Source organism: Danio aesculapii, chromosome 9, assembly GCF_903798145.1.
Source record: "Danio aesculapii chromosome 9, fDanAes4.1, whole genome shotgun sequence".
Classification (NCBI taxonomy): Eukaryota; Metazoa; Chordata; class Actinopteri; order Cypriniformes; family Danionidae; genus Danio; species Danio aesculapii.
The window spans coordinates 24,222,922-24,247,444 of record NC_079443.1 but is presented as its reverse complement, the minus strand read 5'-3'; the positions used below and the strand labels follow the sequence as shown (position 1 = coordinate 24,247,444).

The 24,523-nt window shown below is 35.0% G+C and overlaps 1 protein-coding gene across 1 annotated transcript in view; it reads left to right on the top strand.

Moving 5' to 3' along the window:
• Positions 1 to 5,529: 5,529 nt before the first annotated feature.
• neb (nebulin) overlaps positions 5,530 to 24,523 on the top strand; it is an 87,020-nt gene continuing 68,026 nt past the window's right edge. Inside the window, 17 exon segments of the mRNA XM_056465244.1 lie at positions 5,530 to 5,620; positions 6,292 to 6,407; positions 6,855 to 6,917; positions 12,820 to 12,882; positions 14,027 to 14,143; positions 16,275 to 16,382; positions 16,569 to 16,673; positions 17,043 to 17,147; positions 17,253 to 17,357; positions 17,684 to 17,788; positions 18,226 to 18,330; positions 18,424 to 18,531; positions 21,672 to 21,788; positions 23,594 to 23,695; positions 23,773 to 23,880; positions 23,976 to 24,080; positions 24,163 to 24,261. Of these exon segments, the coding sequence (XP_056321219.1) occupies positions 6,876 to 6,917; positions 12,820 to 12,882; positions 14,027 to 14,143; positions 16,275 to 16,382; positions 16,569 to 16,673; positions 17,043 to 17,147; positions 17,253 to 17,357; positions 17,684 to 17,788; positions 18,226 to 18,330; positions 18,424 to 18,531; positions 21,672 to 21,788; positions 23,594 to 23,695; positions 23,773 to 23,880; positions 23,976 to 24,080; positions 24,163 to 24,261 (1,494 nt within the window). The 5' untranslated portion in view covers positions 5,530 to 5,620; positions 6,292 to 6,407; positions 6,855 to 6,875.

Below are 24,523 nucleotides of genomic sequence, written 5' to 3'. Positions count from 1 at the left end.
ATAAGTTATTAGAGATGAGTTATTAAAACTATTATGTTTAGAAATGTGTTGAAAAAATCTTCTTCTACTCGTTTCTTCTCCTCAGTGTCAGTATAGGGTGCACGTTTACGAGAGATCTGTGCGCTGATGTATACCCCGGATGCCCCACACAGGATTTCATCTGTTTGAACAAAGCACAGGCACATCTGAGGTAGTATGTCAGCAGCCCGACCAAGCACACAGTGCTTGTGAAAGCACACCCTATTCTGACCCTGAGGTGAAGCTGTTAAATACATTTAAATTTTAGTTTTATGTGCAGAATGAATGTGTGTGTGTGAATAAGAGAGTGAATGGGTGTTTCTCAGTGCTGGGTTGTGGCTGAATGGGCATCTGCCACATAAATAAATCTAGATGTTATTGCCATCTCGTTATGTCATTTTAACGTCTTGATTAATGTAATTGAAGCATTTTAAGTTTTTAACATTATATATATATATATATTTTATATTTTAAATTGTAGGTTTTTTGTTCTTGTTGTGATTTCTATAGTTTTTTAATGTCTATTTTCATAAATGTTATTTTAGTTTTTTAGTTGATTCTTGTTAGATAACTACAAAGTGATTATGGTCTTAACAGCTACCAACCCCATAATGCTGATATAAATGATTATATTACATTATATTATATTACATTACATTACATTACATTATATTACAGTGCATCCAGAAAGTATTCATAACGCTTCACTTTTTTCCAGGTTTTTTATTTAACAGCCTTTTCCCACAATGGATTAAATTTATGTATTTCCTCTAAATTCTACACACAATAGCCCATAATGACACTGTGAAAAAAGCTTTTTTTGAAATTGTTGCAAATTTATTAAAAATAAAAAACCTGAAAAATCACATGTACATAAGTATTCACAGCCTTTATAGTGAAACTCTAAATTGAGCTCAGGTACATTCTGTTTCCACTGATCATTCTTGAGATGTTTCAGCAGCTTAATTGGAGTTCACCTGTGGTAAATTCAGTTGATTGGACATGATTTGAAAAGGCATACACCTGTCTATATAAGGTCCCAGGGTTAACAGTGCATGTCAACGCACAAACCAAGCATGAAGACAAAGGAATTTTCTTGAGGCACAAGGCTGGGGAAGGTTACAGAACATTTTCTGCTGCTCTGAAAGAAATGAGCACAGTGGCCTCCATTATCCTTAAGTGGAAGATGTTTGGAATCACCAGGACTCTTCCTAGAGCTGGCCAGCCATCTAAGCTGAGTGATTGGGGGAAAAGGGCCTTAGTCAGGGAGGTGATCAATAACCCGGTGGTCACTCTATCTGAGCTCCAGCGTTCTTCTGTGGAGAGAGGAGAACCTTACAGAAGGACAACCTCTGTGCAGCAATCCACCAATCAGGCCTGTATGGTAGAGTGGCCAGACGTAAGCCACTCCCCACCTGGAATTTGCCAAAAGGCATCTGAAGGACTCTCAGACCATAAGAAACAAAATTCTCTGGTCTGATGAGACTAAAATTTAACTCTTTGGAGTGAATACCAGGCGTTACGATTGGAGAACACCAGGCACCACTCATCACCAGGCTAATATAATCACTACAGTGAAGCATGGTGGTGGCAGCATCATGCTGTGGGGATGTTTTCAGCAGCAGGAACTGGAAGACTAGTCAGGATAGAGGGAAAGATGAATGCAGCAATGTACAGAGACATCCTGAATGAAAACCTGCTTCAGAGTGCTCTTGACCTCAGACTGGGTCAACGGTTCATCTTCCAGCAGGACAATGACCCAAATCACACTGTCAAAATATCAATGGAGTGGCTTCACAACAACTCTTGAATGTCCTTGAGTGGCCCAGCCAGAGCCCAGACCTAAATCTTATTAAACATCTCTGGAGAGATCTGAAAATGGCTGTACACTGTCACTTCCCATGCAACCTGATAGAGTTTGTGAGGTACAGCAACGAGGAATGGGCAAAAATTCCCAAAGACAGGTGTGCTAAGCTTGTGGCATCATATTCAAAAAGACTAGAGGCTGTAATTGTTGCCAAAGGTTTTGGGGGAATTTTGAGAAAATAAATGAATTTAATCCATTTTGGAATAAGGCTGTAACATTAAGAAATGTGTACTTTCCAGATGCACTGTATATTACAGAGGTGTCCAAACTTGGTCCTGGAGGGCCAGTGTCCTGCTGAATTTAGCTCCAACTTGCTCCAACACATCTGCCAGGAAGATAGTATATCTAGTGAGAGCTTTATTAGCTGTTTCAGGTGTGTTTGATTAGGGTTGGAGCTAAACTCTCTACGACACTGGCCCTCCAGGACCAAGTTTGGACACCCTTTCTATATTATTAATTCATTCAATCATTTTCTTTTCGGCTTAGTCCCTTAAATAATCAGGGGTCGCCACAGCGGAATCAACCGCCAACTTATCTAGCATATGTTTTATGCAGCAGATGCCCTTCCAACTGCAACCTATCACTGGGAAACACCCATTCACACACATACACTAAACTTTAGCTTACCCAATTCACCTGTACCGCATGTCTTTGGACTTGTGGGGGAAACCGGAGCACCCGGAGGAAACCCACACGAACGCGAGGAGAACATGCAAACTCCACAGAGAAACGCCAACTGACCCAGCCGAGGTTAAAACCAGCATCCTTCTTGTTGTGAGGCGAGAGCGCTACCCACTGCGCCACCGCGTCGCCCTTGTTAATTATATTATATTACATGACATTATATTGTATTATATTATATAAGGCAGCTGAAATGTGAGATTTTTTTACTGTTCAATGTATATAAAGAAGTTCACTGATCTCTTCAGTGTTAGTTTGGTCTTGCAGAGATTAATTAGATATGGAGGACGGTGGGAAAGAGTCTCAGCTGCCTCCTTCACTCAGCTGTCATGCTGCCCCGCCACGGAGACATGGGGAACTGCAGGCCTTTTATTCGTAACTGATCTAAAGTACATTAAAGACAGCATTGTTGTACTACTGCATATAGTGTGTCTGGAGGTGCATGAGAGCAGTGCATTGTTCAAACCCTTCCTAACTCTGAGACAGTGATTTAATGGGCAGCATAAAAAATGGCCTCTGTGCCTGAACCTCATTACACCCCCCTCACTGCCACTAAAGATCCTTTAAAAATAGTGCCAGCAGTATTTCTGAGTGTCCCCAAATAGTTTTAATACTGTAACAGACTCAGAATTAGACTAGATTAGACACCGGCGAGCACAGAAGGGTGAGCAGCTGTCCATCTGCTCTGAGCAAAATATTGTGGAACTTTCTAAAAAGTGTTTCAAAATGACTATTCAGTGGCTTATAGAAATGGCTTTTAAACATTTTTTTTTAATTAGTCTGTCAGGGTAACTTAATGTTAATCATCTGACACATTTTCAATTGATTAGTAATATTTGTCTAATGTAAACATCATGGAAACATCTTAGATCTAATGTAGATGATCCATTTTACTGGGTTTTGGATTTGTCCAGTCCTAAAAGATGTATGTCACTGTTTTATAGCTTTTTCAAAAAAAATAAATAAATAAACAAAAACACTCAAAAAAAAAAAAAAAAAAGCCCATCCAACATTGCTTTGGGGAACCAAGGAACTGTGTATGGGAAAAAAAAAACGTATATATAGATACACACACTCACTGGTCAATTTATTAGGTACACCTTACTAGTACCGAGTTGGACCCCCTTTTGCCTTCAGAATTGCTTTAATCCTTCATGGCATAGATTCAACAAGGTACTGGAAATATTCCTGAGATCTTGGTCCATATTGACATGATGGCATCACCGGTTGCTGCAGATTTGTCGACTGCACATCCATGATGCAAATCTCCCATTTCACCACATCCCAAATGTGCTCTATTGGATTGAGCACTGGTGACTGTGGAGGCCATTTGAGTACAGTGAACTCATTTTAATGTTCAAGAAACCAGTCTGAGATGATTTGCGCTTTATGACATGGCGCGTTATCCTGCTGGAAGTAGCCATCAGAAGATGGCTACACTGTGGTCATAAAGGGGTGGACATGGTCAGCAACAATACTCAGGTAGGCTGTTGCGTTGACATGATGCTTAATTGGTACTAATGGGCCCAAAGTTTGCCAAGAAAATATCCCCCACACCATTACACCACCACCACCAGCCTGTACCATTGATACAAGATAGGATGGATCCATGCTTTAATGTTGTTGATGCCAAATTTGACCCTACCATCTGAATGTTGCAGCAGAAACTGAGACTCATCAGACCAGACAATGTTTTTCCAGTCTTCCATTGTCCAATTTTGGTGAGCCTGTGCCAATTGTAGCCTGTTTCCTGCTCTTTATATATGTATATGTATGTATGTATGTGGAATGAACCGCCAACTTACCTTTCCATCTGAAACCCAGTACTGGGAAACACCCATACACACTCATACACTACGGTCAATTTGGTCAATTTTTTGCATGTCTTTGGACTGTGGGGGAAACTAGAACACACAGAGTAAACCCACGCCAACACGGAGAGAATATGCAAATTCAACACAGAAATGCCAACTGACCCAGCCGGGACTAGAACCAGCGAACTTCTTGCTGTGAGGTGACAGTGCTAGCCACTGAGCCACCGTGCTTAACAATTTAAAACAAAGTAAGTTACTGAATTGTGCTAGAAAAGAAGTCAAACCCAAGAAATAAATGTGTCAAAATAGATTCCGTAAGAAAAAACAAAACAAATGTACAGTATGTGAATGTTTATATTGGATAGAGCTATGTTATATGTGTGTAATGGACACTAGACAGAATATTTGTCAAGAATCTGTAAAAATGAACTGAGTGATGTACTATTCTCAATATCTCAACCACTGAACATCAGATGATAACCACAGTCATGAACTGCAACATTAGTGAGTATTTCACAGGTCTTTCCCTCATTTGGACGAATAAATGTTTATCCAGCCCTGAAAAATCCCAGTACACCCTACTGAGGGGTTTGAGTTCCAAACAAGAAGACTATTATTTTAGAGCACTAAGAACGAAACCAGAAAGAGTGATTGATTTGGAGTGTCAGTTTCATAACTGGCATCAATGGTTCCATGAAGAACCTCAACATCCTTTTGTTCCTCACAGTAGAACATTTTTTTAGACTGTTGAGAACACTTTTGGGGTTTACGCTGGCACCTTTATTTTCAAGAATGTTTCCCTCTTGTCTTGACCTGATTTCAGCCTCTGGGTTCCATGTATACACTTGGAAGTAAACCAGTGACCTCAAGAAGAAGCTTCTCCACAAAGAAGGCCTAGAGGCTTTGCACCAGAGGCTTTACGGCTCCCTGTAGACCTCCACAGAACATCTTGCTAAATGCAGCATCCCGATTGACAGAAACCAGGTATTTTCCAGTGTTTTCTTTCCTCTTCCTCATAGTTGTATTGCTGATGATGTGCTGAACAGGTGCACTTTTCTGAAGTGTCGCTAATGTATATTTAGCTTTTGAAACCGGAGAATGCTGCCCTCTGATTGGTTGATAGGAGCACATGATAACCAGACTGCCGTTGCAGCTGTGAGCTTTTGCCCAGCGTTTCTCAGGAGGGAAGAGTTGGGGAGGCTCTGGCAGCTCGGGAAACGTTTTATCTTTAAAATCACCGGTAAGCAAAGGAAAACAAACAGACATCAAACTTCACAGCAGATTTCACTCTCCAGCACTCTTTGCATGGCCTGCGTTGTTGGATTGACCATCTTCTACAGCCTGTTGGTAGAGGAAGTGATGCTGAGGGTGATGCTGATAAGAATCATCTGACTTTAATGGCCATCGTTGCAGGAACAAACCATTTACTCGATGCTGGAACTTATTTGTGGAAAAATCGTTGAAGATTGAAGCATTTCACCACGTGCGCAGGAATTTCTTAACGCCCCATTCAGATCCCCCTCAATCTCTTCAATGAAAATGAGTAGAAAAGCATCATTTGATGTCATTTTCCTGGGAGTCGGCCCTAAAAAAGGGTAGTTAGTGGTCAGACCTAAATTTAACCTGCAGCCTCAGAAGGCATTGGAGCTCCTCTAGCTAAACAAAGCCAGCCAATCAGCCTGCAGCATTGGCTTACATGACAAATAGTTGGAGCGGTTCAGAGCAGCTGTCCTGAGCCTTCAGCCAGGAGGCGCAGCGTTTCGGGGGGTCTTAGGTGTCAAACCCTCTCACCTATCAAGGCCTGCAGAAAGAGATTTCAGCTCAAAATATAGATTTAGCTTTTAGTGGTCCGACCACACTGAAGTGTCAGCTCATTCAGAAGAAAACTGACACGCTTTTGTCTTTGTTTAGGTTTGCAGGAATTCATTAAAAAGTGGAATAGCAGATTGGGACACGAGTGGATGGAAAGCGAGCACCTTCTTTACTGTAGGGTTGCTGAAATTCTACTGTAACTTTCTACAGTAAAGGTACGTCTGCATGTCTGTTCCTTCTTCAGATCATTTCTGTCAGTTTGGAATGTAGAGTGTCCTTCAAGTTCTGCTGAAACTGAAATCCTTCATTGAGAGTCACTCAAAAGTATAGCTCACCCAAAAATGACTCATTACTTACTCATGCTCAAGTGGTTCCATACGAGTTTACGAGTTTCTTGATTCTGTTAAACACAAAAGAAGATATTTTAAACAAAATGTAACCAACATTTTTCAAATTAACTTATTTTGTGTTCAGAATAAACTCAAACAGCTTTGTGATGGGTGAGTAAAGAATGACAGAATGTTCATATTTGGGTGAACTATCTCTTTAAGCTTACTTTATCAGTCTATTCAAATCATCTGTTCATGTCTCATTGACATTAATTAGCTTAACGCTGTTAGTAGCTCTGCTGATATCTGACAGTCTTTAATTTGCCTGTGTAGAGTGACTGAATCTGTTTGAAGATGGCATCGGAAGAAGAGTATGATGATGATGTTGTGGAGGAGGTAAGATCGATCTAACTTGTATTGGTTATTTAGAGTTTATCCCCTCGTTCATCGAGGAACACTGCGCTACAATTATTTGCTCTGCCCCTTCAATAGCTTATATAGGCTTTTCACATTAGCGCCCTATAGGTATACTGGTGAACCCTATGAATAGTGATCTGGTCTACCTCCAGCGTCAGCAGTTCAGTAGGAGCTGCCATGTCGTATATATGATTAGCATTGGATCCCATTTCAAATGACCTCTTCCTTGGAGGCTCCAGTGCAGTAAATTCCATTTAATATGCGTTACATTCCCAGTAATGAATGTATCAGTGTAGTCTTTTCAGTGCTCACAGCTCATTTAATACTTTAATGAAATCTCATTTATGCAGCAAGTCATCTTGACCGTTATTTAACAACCCCCGCAACAGTTTGTCATAACCTGATGATAAGATCTTATTATGAACATGCTCATGATCAAACCTGAATGGAAATAACCATTGTTAGATATAATACTCTAATTTTTATACTAACAGTGGGATTATGTTCTGTTCAGAGCTGCTAATTCAACTGCAAGCTTCATTTTGAGCGGGAAAAGGTTGTTTTAAATCAAATATACCATTTTTAGTGGTGGTTTTCTAGCTCCTTTTGAAGCTTCCAGCAGGTTTTGTTTACCTCAATGTGTTTTTGTCATGTTATTCACTGAAATGCTGTCTGTGTGAATGGTAAATGTGATGTCTGAGTGTTCAATGGAAGAGTGAAAGCAGAAGGTCCTACTTTAATTCAGTATTTCCTAGAGAAATAGAGTTAAAGTAGACTTTGTATACTTTCATGTCCATTTCTGTTGTAGATATCTTATAGGGGTTTCCCCAAACTTTTCCATAAACTTATGTTTATTTTAAGCAAACAAATTATGTGAATTATTTGGGTTCCCCTGTAACATATCCAGGAAATGGAGATTTGCTATAATACACTTTGAGAAGACGGAAATCTTCATGCAATATTCTGGAATATACACTACTGGTCAAAAGTGTGGATTTTTTTATGTTTTAAAATAAGCTTGTCCTGCTCCCCAAGGCTGCATTTATTTAATAAAAAAAAAAACAGTACAAATTGTAAAACTGTGAAATATAATAATAATTGCACTATAAAATAACTGTTCAAAAGAAGTTTATAATTTAATTAAATCATTTATTCCAGTGGTTTAATGTAGTTTAGTAATTTAGTAGTTTAATGATGAATTTTCAGCTTTGTACTCCCGTCTTCAGTCACATGATCCTTCAGAAATCACTCTAATATTAATTATTATTGTTATTATTAATTATTATTACTGTTATTATTATTAATGGTAATAGTAATAAAAGCTATAATGACTGTATTGATAATTTCCTTTAAAACTACATACAATAAGAAAGCAGTTATTTAAAATTTTAATAAATATTTAACAATTTAACTTTGTTTTTTACATTTAATAAATGAATACATTGAACAATCTGCAAAAAAAAATAAAAAATAAAAAAACATTTAAAAAAACTGACCCCAAACATTTGAGCGGTAGTGTATACTTGATACGCTCTGATTTCACTACTACTTTCATCCACACTTAGAACAGGATATGTGACAGGCATCAGCATTATTAAGAGGGCTTCTTTCATTGGATCTGGAAAAAGCAGAGAATTATATTTTGTTCTTTGAATTTTTTCTTTTTTGATTTTCAGATAAATAATTGTGACCCTGAAATACAAAACCTGTTTTAGGTGGCACAGGTATATTTTTGCCTTTTTATGGGTCAAAATGATTTTCTTTTCTGCCAAAAATCATTGGAATATTAAGTAAAGATCGTGTTTCATGAAAATTTTTTTGGTAAGATTTCCTACTGTAAATATATTGAAACTTAATTTTGTATTAGTAATGTGCATTGCAAAATATTTAGAAAGCTTTAAAGGTGATTTTCTGAATATTTCAATTTGGAAAAAAAAAACAGATTTCAATTTTTTTAAATAATCGTACCTCTGCTAAATATTGTCATTCTGACAAGCCATATATCAATGTTTATTATAATTTTTTTTTAATTCAGCTTTCAGGTAATTTCAATCAATTTCATACCTTATGTGGTCCAGGGTTACAATATACAGTGCTCAGCCTAATTGAGTACAGCCCGTTTTGAAAATCAATATTTTTATCCATTTCTCGTAATGTATTTTAGTGCATTTCAACAAAACAGATTTATTATTATTTTAAAATATTTTTCAGTATTTACAGATATTAAAATATTCTTTTAGTCACTAAACATATTTAGAAATTGAAAGATAATACAATGAAATTCAAGCAAAATAATGCAAAAATAAATTACAACCTTTAAAATTTTAACTAAATCTTTAAATATTTTTTGCTTCTCTTGATTTTCCCTTTTTTAAATTTGTATTTAATACTTTTCTTGAATATTTAAATTTGGGTGTACTAGTTTTTGGACAGTTATCGTAAGTTATTTTGTTAGATAAGCTCCAGATTTGGCTTAAGTACTGACTAATCTAATGTATGTTATTAGCCCCCCTTTTAATTTTTTCTTCTTTTTTAAATATTTCCTAAATGATGTTTAACAGCGCAAGAAAACTTTTCACAGTATGTCTGATAATATTTTTTCTTCTGGAGAAAATCTTATTCGTTTATTTCGGCTAGAATAAAAGCCGTTTTAAATTTTTTAATATCCAGTTTAGGGTCAAAATTATTAGCTCTTTATTTTTTTTGATAGTCTACAGAACAAACCATCATTATACAATAACTTGCCTAATTACCCTAACCTGCCTAGTTAACTTAATTAACCTAGTTAAGCCTTTAAATGTCACTTTAAGCTGTATAGAAGTGTCTTGAAAAATATCTAGTCAAATATTATTTACTGTCATCATGTCAAAGATAAAATAAATCAGTTATTAGAGATGAGTTATTAAAACTATTATGTTTAGAAATGTGTTAAAAAAAATCTTCTCTCCGTTAAACAGCAATTGAGGAAAAAAATAAACAGGGGGGTTAATAATTCAGGGGGGTTAATAATTCTGACTTCAACTGCAACTTCCTATTAAAAATATGAATTTAAAAGATTTGTGAGGGGTATATTTTGATCATTTCTAAGTGTTCCAAATGTGGCATTAATAGAAATTTAAATCTCAAATTGAACTACATTTCTGTGATTTTATTAATATATATTCTCCCCATTAATGGAAAAGTGGCCTTCAGCTTTGGCTGAGTTGTTCTTTCAAGAGATACAAATATAGCAGTGGACATCTACGGCTGACTCGCAGAGAGGCAAATGAGACGAGCTGTGCTGTAAATTACACTACTCGTGCTGTTAACGTCATGCTGTTAAAATGCTTTGGGGGGAGGAACTATGGAAAAACACACCTGTAAGTGTTGGAGAGAGAAAGAGATTTTACTTTACATTATATTCCATTAGATGTTCACCACTTTCCATGTCCCACAACCTGGATGTTAAGTTAAAGGATATTTAAACCCCATGCTAATAAAAGCCTACAATATCTGTGTATTCTGCTTTCTGCTGATCCAATTAAAGAATCTAGCTCCTGTACAGTATTTTTCCTGCTCTGGTTTCATATTTGGTCCTTATATTGTTTAAAATCTCAGGCCCTCAAGATGGTTCAGTTTAAGAGCGTTTTGTCTTGACATTTTGTATGGGACAGTGTATTCTCCAGACAGTTCTGGAGTCACGTGTGTGGCTTAATGTGATGCACTGCAATCAGACATTTTATTTTGAGTGTTTGTGTTGGAATTTGTTCCCTGACCCGTTGTTTCTATTTACTACCATGACAATAACATTAGCTGCAAATAATAATAGTGGTGAGGTCATTGGGGCACTAAAATGTTCTTAGCACAGCCTGTCATAAGCCTCTGTCAGTCAGAGCCCTGCTGGGAAAACAGCCTATGATGATATTTGTATTCCATAAACAACTACTGACATATTCACTTACTGTAATGGCACATGAAAACGAGGAATTATAATACTGAAGCACAATGTAGTAAGTAAGATTTAATGACCAACAACATGTTTGTGGTTTCTTCGTCAAATTAAAGATTTTATATACATAGAAATAATATTATATGCATGAAAAGTGTCAACTCTAAGGTGTCAAATAATTTTTTGACAATAAAATGTAAAACTGACAGCACGCTTATTTTCACATGTAATGTAATGTGTATATATATATATATATAGCGCATTTATCATTTATGGCCATACACCCAAGGCACTTCACAATCATTGGGGGGTGGGGGTCTTTTCCACACCTCCACCAGTGTAAAGCATCCACTTGGATGATGCGACGGCAGCCACAGGACAACACCGCCAGTGCGCTCACCACACACCAGCTAGGTAGAGTGGATAAACAGTGATAATGGGGATGATTGGGAGGCAAAATGGTAAGGGCAGATGGAGGAAATTTGGCCAGGACTCCGGGGTTACACACCTACTCTTTACGAGAAGTGCCATGGGATTTTAAATGACCACAGAAAGTCATGACCTCGGTTTAACGTCTCAGCTGAAAGGAGATGCTTACTGACATTATAGTGTCCCCTTCACTATACTGGGGCATTAGAACTCACACAGACCGCAGGCTGAGCGCCCCCTGCTGGCCTCACTAACACCAATTCCAACAGCAACCTAGTTTTCCCCTGTGGTACTGACCAGATTTAGCCTTGCTTAGCTTCAGTGAGTAACCGGTCTTGGGCTGTAGGGTGATATATATGGCTGTGAAATATATGAAATAGTAAGTGATCATACAATTTTTTTTTCGCATTTTAAATGATTGAAAACTTGTTGACCAACCTGTTTTGAAGGATTATTGCACAGTATATATAAAAAACAAATTATATCATAATTTTGCAGAATTAAAATAATAATTAATTAGTATTTGATGACTGTTGTCCTTAAATATCCTTCTATATGTCATTATATATCATTAAATTATGATTATATGCCCAATAAGATTGTTTTGGTATATAAAAGATTATTGTTTCACTAAATTACATTTTATTAAGTGTCTTTGGTAGATAATTCTAAAAATGTATGGTAGTTATTAGTAAGGGTATTTATCGATGTCTTTTCGCACTGAGTTTAGTTTACTTTTAAAAGGTGAGTAAACTTGTTGATTTTTAAACCAATTGATCGACTTTTTTTAATGACTAAAGCAATTGCTTTAAAATGATTAAGTAAATGAACTATGCACATAATTACACAAATTATTCAACTTTTTACTCATTTCTTTTAAGTAAAGGCAACATGTCACTTTTAAGTACCTTTTTTAAGGGAAGTAAGTCGCTTTTTACAGTGTGGTTGGTACTCTTTAGAGACCCACTATATATATCCAATGACCTGTACTGTATATCATGAAATGAAAACCTCTAATAACCTAAAAAGTGAATATAATAAACAATTAGCTCTTTTTATGTGGTAAAAGGGACATTTAATTAATTCTGAAATACATTTAAAATGGATTTTGCTGCTTGTTCAAGCTACTTATTTAAAATAAGTTGAAGCAACACAATTCTTCTGTTTTTTAGAATAACTTAATTGTTCAATCCACTTTCATTTCTAAAAACAAAAAAAAAAACAAGTTAACTAGTTAACTAATCGATTTGTGTTTGTGAAGAAATTGTTAAGAACCCAGCACTAATTCAGAGACTGGCTAATAGATAACTTCACAATGCACAATTATGTAAACCTAATAACTACAGTGCCTTAAAGAGGAGCCATCTACAAGCTAATGTAATTTTGGTCACAATGTGATTTTTTTTTTTGCACTTACAACAACCAGAGCTGGAAAAATAAAACACTTTCCTCAATTGCAGTGTTTTCCTAAAGTCTGTGATCCTGTTTTTGAAAGCATAGAGTTTTTCCCCCCTATATTTATAGTACTACTATGAGGAGGGTCCAACAATCACCACCACGACCACCTCAGTGTCTCATGGTGTTGAGGTAAATGATCTCCTCTGGTGAAGCGGATCTGAGTCCTTCTACATGCCATGGGGGCTATTCCATTCCTTCGTACCAGTTTAGATTCGATTAGTCAGATCGAGCCTTATGGGATCGCTTAAAGTGTGGATTATTAAACAAACGACCTTGTTTAACAATTCATGAGTAGGTGAAGATGGAATGTTAAGTCCAAATTAAGTTCTGTAAAGTTCTAAGAGCAACACGTTCATAAAAATAGCCCCCATGATACCAATGCAAATGCCACAGCTTTAGTAATGACAGTGAGGGTGTGGTAAAAAGCTTTCTAGATGTGAGTTCATGTACTGTTTACTTCAATGTGTGTCTGTCTAAATGTGTAGTAGTAGGTAGTTTAAACTAATGCTTAATGCATTTTGTGACTAATAGTTTTACTGCTTGATCAAGCCAATACTAATTTACTGACCTGTTGTTGTTGTTATAAAAAGTGAAATTCTAATTTGCATGACATGAAGACAGATTTTGTTGGCAGAAGGTAAGTGCTGTAATATTTAAAGCTAAAAATAAACACAATATTTATCTCCATATTTATTATCCAGTTTCTTTTTTCTTTGAAATCAATCCACTCAAAAAGTGTTTCTCAACCATGTTCCTGGAGGACCCCCAACACTGCATGTTTTGGACGTATACTTTGTCTATCACACCCATTACAGGTCTTTATTAATGAGCTGATGATCTGAATTAGTTGTGTTTGGTTAAGAAAACATGGCAAATGTGCAGAGCTGGTGGGCCTCCAGGAACGTGGTTGAAAAACACTGCTCTAAAATGCCTGGCTGTTTGGGTCAGATATGGACAACACCAATTGTTTAATTAAATTCTTCAATTATTTATTTAACCAACAGCTGGGTTTGTCCATATTCAACCCAAAATTGGGATAAAACAACTTACAGTATAGCATGTTTAGAAAAATAAATTGGACCCAATTGTGTTGCATGCTTGCTTATACAGTAATATTTAAGAAAGTTTTATTTTTTGGTATCATTATTTAAAAATATGATATAAGGTTTCCTAGACTGCGAAAATATTTCTATGAATGTGCTGTTAGAGACACTTCTCATTAACTGCACTATGTGAATTTGTGTTAATTGTTGATTGCTCTTTTTTTCCTAAGCCTGGACCTGGTGGTCTTCCCAGACGCTCAGTCAGGAAGAAGGTGAAGGTGGACACCTCCAAGTTCATGACTCCTTACCTGGCACACAGCCAGAAGATGCTGGACCAGTACAGCCATGTAAGCAAATAACAATGCTTTATATATTTTTTAATTTCTAGACTGATGTTTTGTACTTATTTCATGAAATGTAACTGGACCACCACTGTTAATGATTTTAAATGAGCCAAAAGTAAAACAACAGAAACAATTTAAAACATAATGTGGTATATATATAGCACAGATAGTTTTTCATGTTTGTTAGTACATTAGTATGTAGGGGAATTAGTAGGACGTTAGTGGGGGGTTGCATTTATGCAGATGCTTTTATCATCATTTTAGATGCTTATAGATCTGCTTTCCCGACAAAAATACCTGCAGTAAACAGAATTGAAACTGCAGTAAAATTAAGTATAATTGCAGAATTGCAATACAATGAAGTATAAACACTACTTCAAATACAGTACAATAAAGTTCAACAGCAGTATAAGTTGCAATTAACGAGTAAAACAAGTAATCTCCGTCTTTACTGCACTTTTTGTAAGTTTTATTATGTATTGCAATAAAAAGTGCAATACAATGTTTTGTGATAGTACTTCAGCAGTACAACTGAAGTACTGAAACCTCATTTGGAAACCATTGTCCACCGAGCATTGTAGAAGTACTTTAGTTGTTTTGCAGTAGCGGCATGGCAGTTGAACTGTAGTAGTACTTCAGTTGTATTGCAGTAGCAGTACTGCATTTTAGTAGTTGTAGTACTTCAGTACCATTGCAGTAGTTGTACTGCATTATAGTACTAGTATCACTTCAGTATTATTGCAGTAGTTGTACTGCATTGTAGTACTTGTATCACTTCAGTATTATTGCAGTAGTTGTACTGCATTGTAGTACTAGTATCACTTCAGTATTATTGCAGTAGTTGTACTGCATTATAGTACTAGTATCACTTCAGTATTATTGCAGTAGTTGTACTGTAGTAGTACTTCAGTTGTATTGCAGTAATACTGCAATATACTTAAATAAAGCAGCTTTTTATTGTCCAAAAAGCTGCACTTTTCAGAAGTTAACTAAAACTGCAGTATTCCTTTAAAAAAACGCTGTATATTTTTCATAAAAAAACTGCAGTCATTTTTTGTAAGGGTTCTCTGAGATAAATCTTGAAAATCCTGTGATATTTCAATTAGTGTAAGGTTTGTATAATCCTAGGCCAAAATCTAGTCTTTGATCATTAGGTTGACATGTTCACAGACCCAATAGAGATGCAGAACTTAATGATCCAAGTAGTGTGTGCTTCACAACAACTACCCTCCATGCCACAGATTATTATTGTTTGTGCCTAGTACCATTACTAGCTGCCATTTCTTCCTTGTACGATGTATCCAGTTTTTTTAAAAGAGGAAAAATGTGATCCATCAAAGAGCTAACAATCAAAGCAAAATACAACGGCAGATTTATAAGACATCTAGATAGGGAACTAGTTACAAAAAAAAGAAGAAATGCTGAAATTTTGTGCATATGTGTGGTCCTGGTATTCACTATATTATTGGAACTAAATGCCCCCAAAGTATAGTAATACTAGTAATGATTGACCCATGTATAGGTTTTCTATGAGGGTTGATTTGGGGCCGGGTTTGGGTTAAGGGATAAAATACAATTTGTACAGTATAAAAATCATTTAGACCCTGAAATCACTACAAAGGAACTCATCGCATGTGTGTGTGTGTGTGTGTGTGTGTGAGAGAGTGCATGTGTATTTTTGTCACATAAGGACACAGATTTGTATAACGAAGTGGGTATGACAAGGAGAATGAGATGCCCCCATTTTTCAAAAGGCTTATGAATCATACCAATGAGGTTTTGGGGTTTTTTGACAGATAAAAAAGCACAAGGGGTAGTGTTGTGTATGGTAAATCTTGAAAGATGTGACGATCTTAGCAATTTGTGTGAAGTTTGGCCACAGAAATTTCATTTTTTTTTTGTTTTTTTTTACATTTGAACGAATAGTTGAATATAGAAGGCAAAGCATACATCAAATTGATTACAAGCAAAAGTAAAAACTGAAACATTGTTATAAAATAAACATAAATACAGTTCATTTGACTTTTCTATTTCTGTTAAAAGCTTACAATGGTATTTAACATTAATAACAATAAGAAATGTTTACTGAACACTTAATCTTATCTTGAACTAATGCAAGTGTTTGTTTTTCTAGAATAAATACAGGGAGGAATATGAAAAATCAAAGGGGCAGCCCTACCTCATTTCGGCTGACACACCTGAGATGATTCGCATCAAAAAGGCCCAGGAGCAGCTTAGTGAGGTATGTGCTGTACTATTGGGGGAGAAAAGCTTTTCAAACTGTCAGATGCACGGTCTTCATGTTCTAATTTCAACTGATGCTTTTTAAAAGACTAGTCTGAAACTCCTAAGAAATCAGATAATCAGATATTTCTAGTTAATGGTGTTAATTATGAACACACTTAAAATAAACGTTTTGGTAACCCAGGTGAAATACCGTATGGAGGGACTGAAGGCCAAAACCACCAGTCTCTATGATGGTGAGGCTCGTGAAGTTGCCCATGTCAAGCACGTCTCGGACCTCGTCAGCAAAGTAAGTGTTGGGATGCTGTTTTGGAAACAGAATAATAATAATCAAATTTAAAAATAGCGTTAAATAATAATAGCTTCAAAGCATAGTTAAAACTGCCTTGACAGCATATTGTTCAGGAGAGATTTTCATTATGCTTCTGCTCTGTAAAAAAAAAATCAAGTGAGTGATTCAATGTGTAATGAATTTATTATACAATGTATGCAGAATTTAATGTACGATACTAGTCGATAAAGAGTTGTTTTACTTGAACTCAAATGGTCTGTTATCAATATGGCGAGTTAAAAAGAAAAGACTCAGCCGATTGTCTGTGGATTCTTATCTTTTGTCTGTTGTGTTGTTCAATGTCATAACAGTGTCTATTTTCTCCAGGTTCTGTACAGGCAGAAATGGGATGAGACTAAGGATAAGTACTTGCTCCCTCCTGATGCCCCTGAGCTAGTTCTTGCTGTGAAGAATGCAGCAAATTACAGCAAGGTAGATCTCCAATTTCTTTCTCAGTAGTAGATGATCAATAAAGTGATATTAACACTGATGTTATTTACTGATTCAACCTTTATGATGATTGAATATTCCTATCAGAAACTGTACACAGAGGTGTGGGATGAAGAGAAGACCATGTACTATCCATACAGCGACAGCCCAGAGCTGCGCAGGGTCGCCAAAGCCCAAAAAGACCTCAGTGATGTAAGCGAAGTTGTCAAATTACATATTGAATAAAATGGCGAAACAAAACACAGATTATGTCCTTAATTTTATTTATTTATTTATTTGTCTATTTATTTATTTATTTATTTATTTATATTTTAAATTATTAATTTATTTAATATAATCTTTGTATTTTATTTTACATTTTTTATTTTTATTTATTTATTTATGTATTTTATTTTGTTTTATTTTAAAATGCTTTCATTTGTTTTTTTTGTATATGTTTTTTCTCTGTTTAAACACATTCCACTGTTTTTTGCATATTTTCATATTGTCTCAAAAACTGTCATGTTTCACCTTCACAGATTGTCTACAAGAAGGGTCACGATGAGCGCAAGGCAAAGTACACTTCACTGGCTGATCCTCCAGAGGTGGAGCTGGCCAAGAAAAACTTTGCCAATCGTAGTAATGTAAGATTTATTTCATATTGTGTCAATATCATGATATCTACATCCATCAAACAAGTAATAGTTTGGTAGCCCACATATTCGTTTTTTTTTTTATGATGTGAACATTAGGAATTGATTGTGATGTAAATTTTTTCTCTTCCTTTAATTGTAAATTATGAATTATAGACCATTTTGAGGGATGTAAACAAAAACAATGGTCCCAATTTCCTGTTTTGCATTTTTTATTTCTATAGCTTTTGAGAATCCAAAAAGAACCCCATATTGATAAATAATGTGATGATAGCTGTTTTAACATCTAGTTATGATTGAATTGCCTCTTGTTACGGTTATTAAAATAGTTTGATAACAAGCAGGAAATGTTCATGGACCAATAACATCACCACATTGAAATGGTCTATAGATATGAGAATAATGAAAACCACTTTAATTCTTCACAGCTTAAATATCATGAGGATTACAATAAGAACGTGAAGGGCAAATGGTGTGAAACTCCTTACTTTGATGTCGCTGTTGCTCGAATGGTTATGGACAACATCAGTGATGTAAGTGAAAGCATTAAACAGATCTTCTGGTAGAATAGAATATGCACACAATTCTTAATTATAAATGTCACACTTATTTTTTGTTTCCTCCAGAAAAAATATACGGCTGAATTTGAAGATATAAAAGACCAAATTTATTTCATGCAAACAGACACACCAACATACGCTTCCAACAAAAAGGCTCGTGAAGCTGCAAGTTCGGTGAGTTCAGAATTTATTTACAATAATTTATTTAATTCTTTCTAATTTATTTTTACTAAGTTACTAATTTATTTTATTTAAACCTGGAAATAAACTGATGTTTTACTATTTTTATTCATATTTCAACAAAAAGAAATATTGTGATGTAAAGTAAACAAGAAATATTTCAAATGCTGAACTATTTATAAATATAAAGGATTTTTTTTTGTATATGTATATATATTATATATATTTAATAATTATATATATATATATATATATAATATGTATATATATATATTATAATATATATGTATATATATATATAATTATAATATTTATATATATTGTATATATATATATATATATATATATATATATATATATATATGATATATGTATATATATATTATATATATATATATGTATATATGTATATATATATATATATATATATATGTACATATAATATATATGTATATATATATATATGTATATATATACATATAGAGAGAGTTTATATATCAAAAGTGTTTGTGTGTGTGTGTGTGTGTGCGTGTGTGTGTGTGTGTGTGTGTGTGTAATAAAAATTATATAATTTGTGATGTTTTTTATTTCATTTGTTTGAATAATAAGTTGAATAATGATATCTAGATCTTTCCTCCAACTGCGTTTGATGTTGAAAAGTTTGAAAAAGGGACTTTTATCCACATTTTTAATAGTTTTGAGAGATATATTGTATGTGGTAAATGGTTTTGTAAAAAAAACAGGGTAATAACTGCTTCTACTTTTTATTTTGGATATTTTAAGGACCTAACTTTAATAGTCAATGTTTAAACTGGTCAGTTAAATTTTCTACATAAGGTCGACAGAACAGATATCAAGGTCCCATAATGTGACTTATAATAGTAAATAAATGAAAGAGAGAAGAAACCTGTTTAATTACCGTATTTTTATAACATGCAAATTTCAATATTTTTACTTGTTCACCAGTTTCTTTTTGTTTTTTCTTTCTTTTATGTTACAAATGTATTATTTCAAGAGTGTAAAGTTAGGTGACTTTTTTTTTTAAGTTATCAAGTTGAATGTACGCTTTTCACCAGAATCAATGACTATTTATTTTCAGACTTAGCTTTGCTCATTCATTCAGTGACCCCGAATTAAAAACAGATATTACACATTGATAGACAAACTTTTTCAGATATTGTCCATTGCATGGAAACAACCTTCCTGTGAAGATGCTTTAAACAGATCATGAGTCAATCCAGACCTGACCGATGTGGTGATCTCCGCTGATCCCTGCTTACAAATTTCTCATTGCCTACATCATCACAGAGGACATGGAAAAACTAACAACATTAGATCACGAATGTATTTATGCCCAGTAGATATAAAAGAGTCCAGGGATGATGAACAAATAGACACATTTTTAGTTCCTGCACTTGTCTGTGACTTAAAGTGAATGCTACAGTACCATCCAAACTTTGTTGAGAACCAAACATGTAGACCAGAATTTCGAAAAATTAGTCTGTTGTTGATCTTCTCTCACTGACTACATTTACATGGATGTCAGTAATCGAATTGTCTTAATCTGAATATGACAATAATATGATTAAGGTGTTTACATGAGTTGCTTTTTGTATGTTCCTTTCAGATCCCTGTACATGTTATAGCACATAATTCGATTAATGTCACTGCGTCAGCACGCTATCCACATTTCCACCTGAGTTTCATGTAATTTCGGGTGTTTCATTCTTAATTTGTTGACTTCAACTGCAGTTTGGCACTTTCACTTTCATTCAGGAACATTTCATGCATGCCCCCCGTGACAAACTAGATATTGGATGGGACTATGAACTGCTGGAAGAGTGTTGTATTAATGGAATTTGATGCCGTATGGGAAAAAAAACACTCCATATTTCGTCATATTTTCAGTGTCTGTGGTCGATAGATGCAGAGAATCGTGTCAAACAGCCGTGTGTGTACAGACAATCCTGTCGCAAAATCTGGTAATAATTTAGATTAAGGTGTTTTCATGTCTGTACTGCACTTATGACCTTAATTGGATTAAATTAATCAAAAATTGCTGTTTACATGGTAGATGGTAATTGTAAACAGATTATTGGTGTCATGTGAACATTCTCAATGATTGGTACAAAATATATAGGATACGGTTATAGACTAGAGCGTGACAACAGAGAGGATGATCCAAATGCTGTGTTTATTCAGAAAGGTCAGGCAGGAAATGTTCATAACAGGAGCAAACATCAATGTCAAGGGTAATCCAAAAGAGTAATCCAATAACAGGCAAACAATCGTGTATCCAAAACAAACAAACCAACAAACACACAAACCAGTCAGGAACAGGGAACAAGAATCACTCAGAAATGTCAATATTTATTGTCAATTCTGTTATTGTGATATTTCAGTGAAGTTCTCATTCACTTTTTAAAAACAATAATATAATGAACATACATACAGATCAGTTTTAGACATGTCGAATGTATCTGGTTTTAAGTTAGCATCTTGAGCTAAAGCACAAGATGGTGGAAAACGTCTACTCAGTAAGCAGTTTTACAAGGAGTTAAATAAAAAATTAGTTATAAAATCAAATGTCATCTATCACATTTAACATTTTGCATTGCTTTACATTAGTAATGGATTCAGTTTACTGTAAAAGATAAACTGATGTCTGCAAAATTATTGCAATTTAAATGTGTTGAATTTACAAATGAATGACAAACAAATCAAATTTAGTAATGTTCAACTTAATTTGTTTGTTTAAATTCAGCCCAAATAAATTGTTTACAACAGCTAAACTTAAAAAAAAAATTGTAAATCCAGGAAGTCATCCTCGAGTCATTTTTTACAATGTAAATTTGTTGCATATCATTCTATTTTAAGGAAAATGAATCGCATGCTTACAGTGAGTCAAACACACATTGTTTTTGACATTTATGATGCTCCCTCACAACATATGCAACAACATTTGTTTTGTTTTCTAATAATTTGGTTTAAAAATTGTACTTTTTTTGGTCCAAACTACGCTTGTGAATATTGTGTGACTACGCCTTTAAAAAGTCCTTCAAAATCTCCAAGCCAATGGGTCCATCTAAAGATCTTAAGTCACTTAATTTATATGTATTTTTATACTCCCTCAGGTCCAGTATAAGAAGAGCTACGAGAAGACAAAAGCAGTGTGCGATTACAACGTTCTCCCTGCTACAGAGAACCCCCTTCTCAGACAGCTGAGATACGCAGGCACCATCTTGAGTGATGTATGTTAATACAGATCCAGAAACCAGTCTCACTTGATAGAAAATGTTTACAGTCCTTAGGTTACACAAATTTAAAAGAGCCACAAGACAGATTAAATATTGAATAAAATATTTATAGAATTGCAAATATTCAACCCCCTCCTTCAAAACTAAAGTTGATTTTTACTGATTTGTGTTATTGTGTTAATTAGTAAATAAAAACAGAGAATACTGTAGTAGCTTTATAAAATGTTTAGTGTTAACATTTATGCTATCAGCACCATAGACCTTTAGGATTATTATTGCCACTGATTGTTAAAACCATGATTAAATGATCTTTAAATGGAAAAATTTAAATGTACTCATTATTTACTCAAGTGGTTTCAAACCTGTGTTGTTTTCTGTTGAACACCAAAGAAAATATTTAGAAAACAGTAGCCATAGCCTTCCTTGGGTTTTCTTTTTTCATTTGATGGAAATCAGTGGCTACCAGTGGTGGGAAGAGTACTGAAAAATCATACTCGAGTAAAAGTACCATTACTTTTCCAAAACTGTAGTGCAAGTAGAGTAAAAGTATCTGTTGTAAATTTTACTCAAAATATGAGTTAAAAAAGTAGCCCTTTTAAAAGTACTCTAAAGAGTAGTAAGTATTACACTGTCAAAAGTTGATGCACAGATGTGTAAACGTAACATTCTGTAGTGCATTTAGTGATCTTCCTATATTCGTTCATTCCTTCCAACCTTCCTTCCATTGTTTGTTTGTTCTGTCCTTACTTTATTCATTCATTTGTTCGTTCACTCCTTCCTTCCTTCCTTCCTTCATTCATTAATTTGTTCCTTCCTTCGTTCCTCTCTTCATTCGTTCGCTCATTTATTCATTCATTCATTCACTTTTTCGTTCATTCACATTTTCATTTGGTCCTTCCTTCATTCCTCCCTTCATTCGTATGCTCATTCATTGGTTCGTTCATTTTGTTCCTTCCTTCGTTAGGTCTTTTGTTCATTCATTCATTCATTCATTCATTCATTCATTCATTCATTCCTTGCTGCCTTGAATCCTTCCTTCATTGCTTTGGTCCTTCATCCTTCATTAGTTTAGTCCTTATTTGGTTCGGTTCTTCCATTCCTTGTTTTGTTCTTCCTTAATTTGGCCCTTCCTTCCATTTTTCATTCGTTCCATTTAGTGATTGTTTAAGGCCAATTAGCGATTTCAGTCATCATACAGTCGGCATCCTTCATCTTCTCATCTTCTTCTTCTCATCTTCTTGGACATTTTTAATGCTTCCAAAAGGTTTGCTGCATTTTTTAAGCACCCATGTCTTGAGGTTTAGTATGATGCGATTTATTTTTTATGTGCGATTTTATTTGGACAGGAATCGCAGCACTGATTTTTCTACTTTAACCAATTACCATAGACAAGCAAGAAATAAAGCAGTGACTGCAGGTTGAAGGAAAATAGTGGAGTAAAAGTACTGATACACCACTAAAATGTACTCAAGGTAAAGTGAAGGTACACATTTTTTAAACTACTTAGCAAATTACAATTCCTGAAAAAACTACTCAATTTCAGTAATTGGAGTATTTGTAATTTGTTACTGTACACCACTAGTGGCTACTGGTTTCCAACATAATGGTTTATACAGAAAAAAAACTCAACAATCTGGAACCACTTGAGGGTAAATGTGAGGAACAATAATTTTTTTCCCCTTCAATAATTACAATTATGAAGCATTTACTTATTATCATCATTTATTTAAACCAACTTTGTCTGGAAATAAGCATACGGTTTACTCATTGCTAACATGCTTCTGTTTTGCCTTTAATAGAAAGTATATAAAGCCAATTATGAGAAATCAAGGGGATTCAGCATCAACTACTGCGACACTCCCAAGTTCAAGATGGATAGTGTTTTGAAGAAGTTCAGTGACGTGAGTAAATATTACACCTTTTTACTTTTCAGAAACATTAACATTTGATATAAGTTTATGCCACCTTTTTCCCCCAGTCACGTTACAAAAAAAAGTATGAAAATGAGGTGAAGGGTCATTATATCGGTAGCTATGAAGACGTCTTCACCGTTCACTGCCACAAGATGGAAGAAATGAAGAATGAAGTAGGTTTCCAGTATTTACTTGCGCATAAATATATCTTCTTGATCCCAAAGAATGTATTTGTAATTTCAAACATGATCGCTTTCTCCTGCAACAGCAAAACTACAAAGCTGATTATGAGGACATAAAGGCGAGATGCTACTTCCCTCAGACTGTTACACCTGAATATGAAGCCAATAAGAAACTTCAGAAATGTCAAGATGTAAGTACATACGCTCACATTATAACGGTGGTTACAGAACCTGACTTCAGGTGATGTTTCTATTTGTGTATTTTCCTTGTAGAAAGTTTATCGTCAACATCCAGACAAAGTGAAGTTCACCCAGGTGACAGACTCGCCTGTTCAAGTGCAAGCTGCCATCAACGCCAAACAGCTAAGCGATGTACGTACAATTATTTCTTTATTGTGACTGTATGAAAAGTGTGTTTTATGGATACTGTCAAGGCACATAGCTGCCCTAGAAAAATCTCCTCATTCATATTTAGAGGACAGTTGTCATGCTGATGCAGCTGACAATAGTGTAAATCCCCAGACATATTATTAGAGTTGTTTGTTTGTGCTATTTCGAGAGAAAGTCACAGGCAGTCAAAGTCTAATGAACAAATAAAATCAGACCCTTTGAGAGCCATCTAGTGGTGTTTATC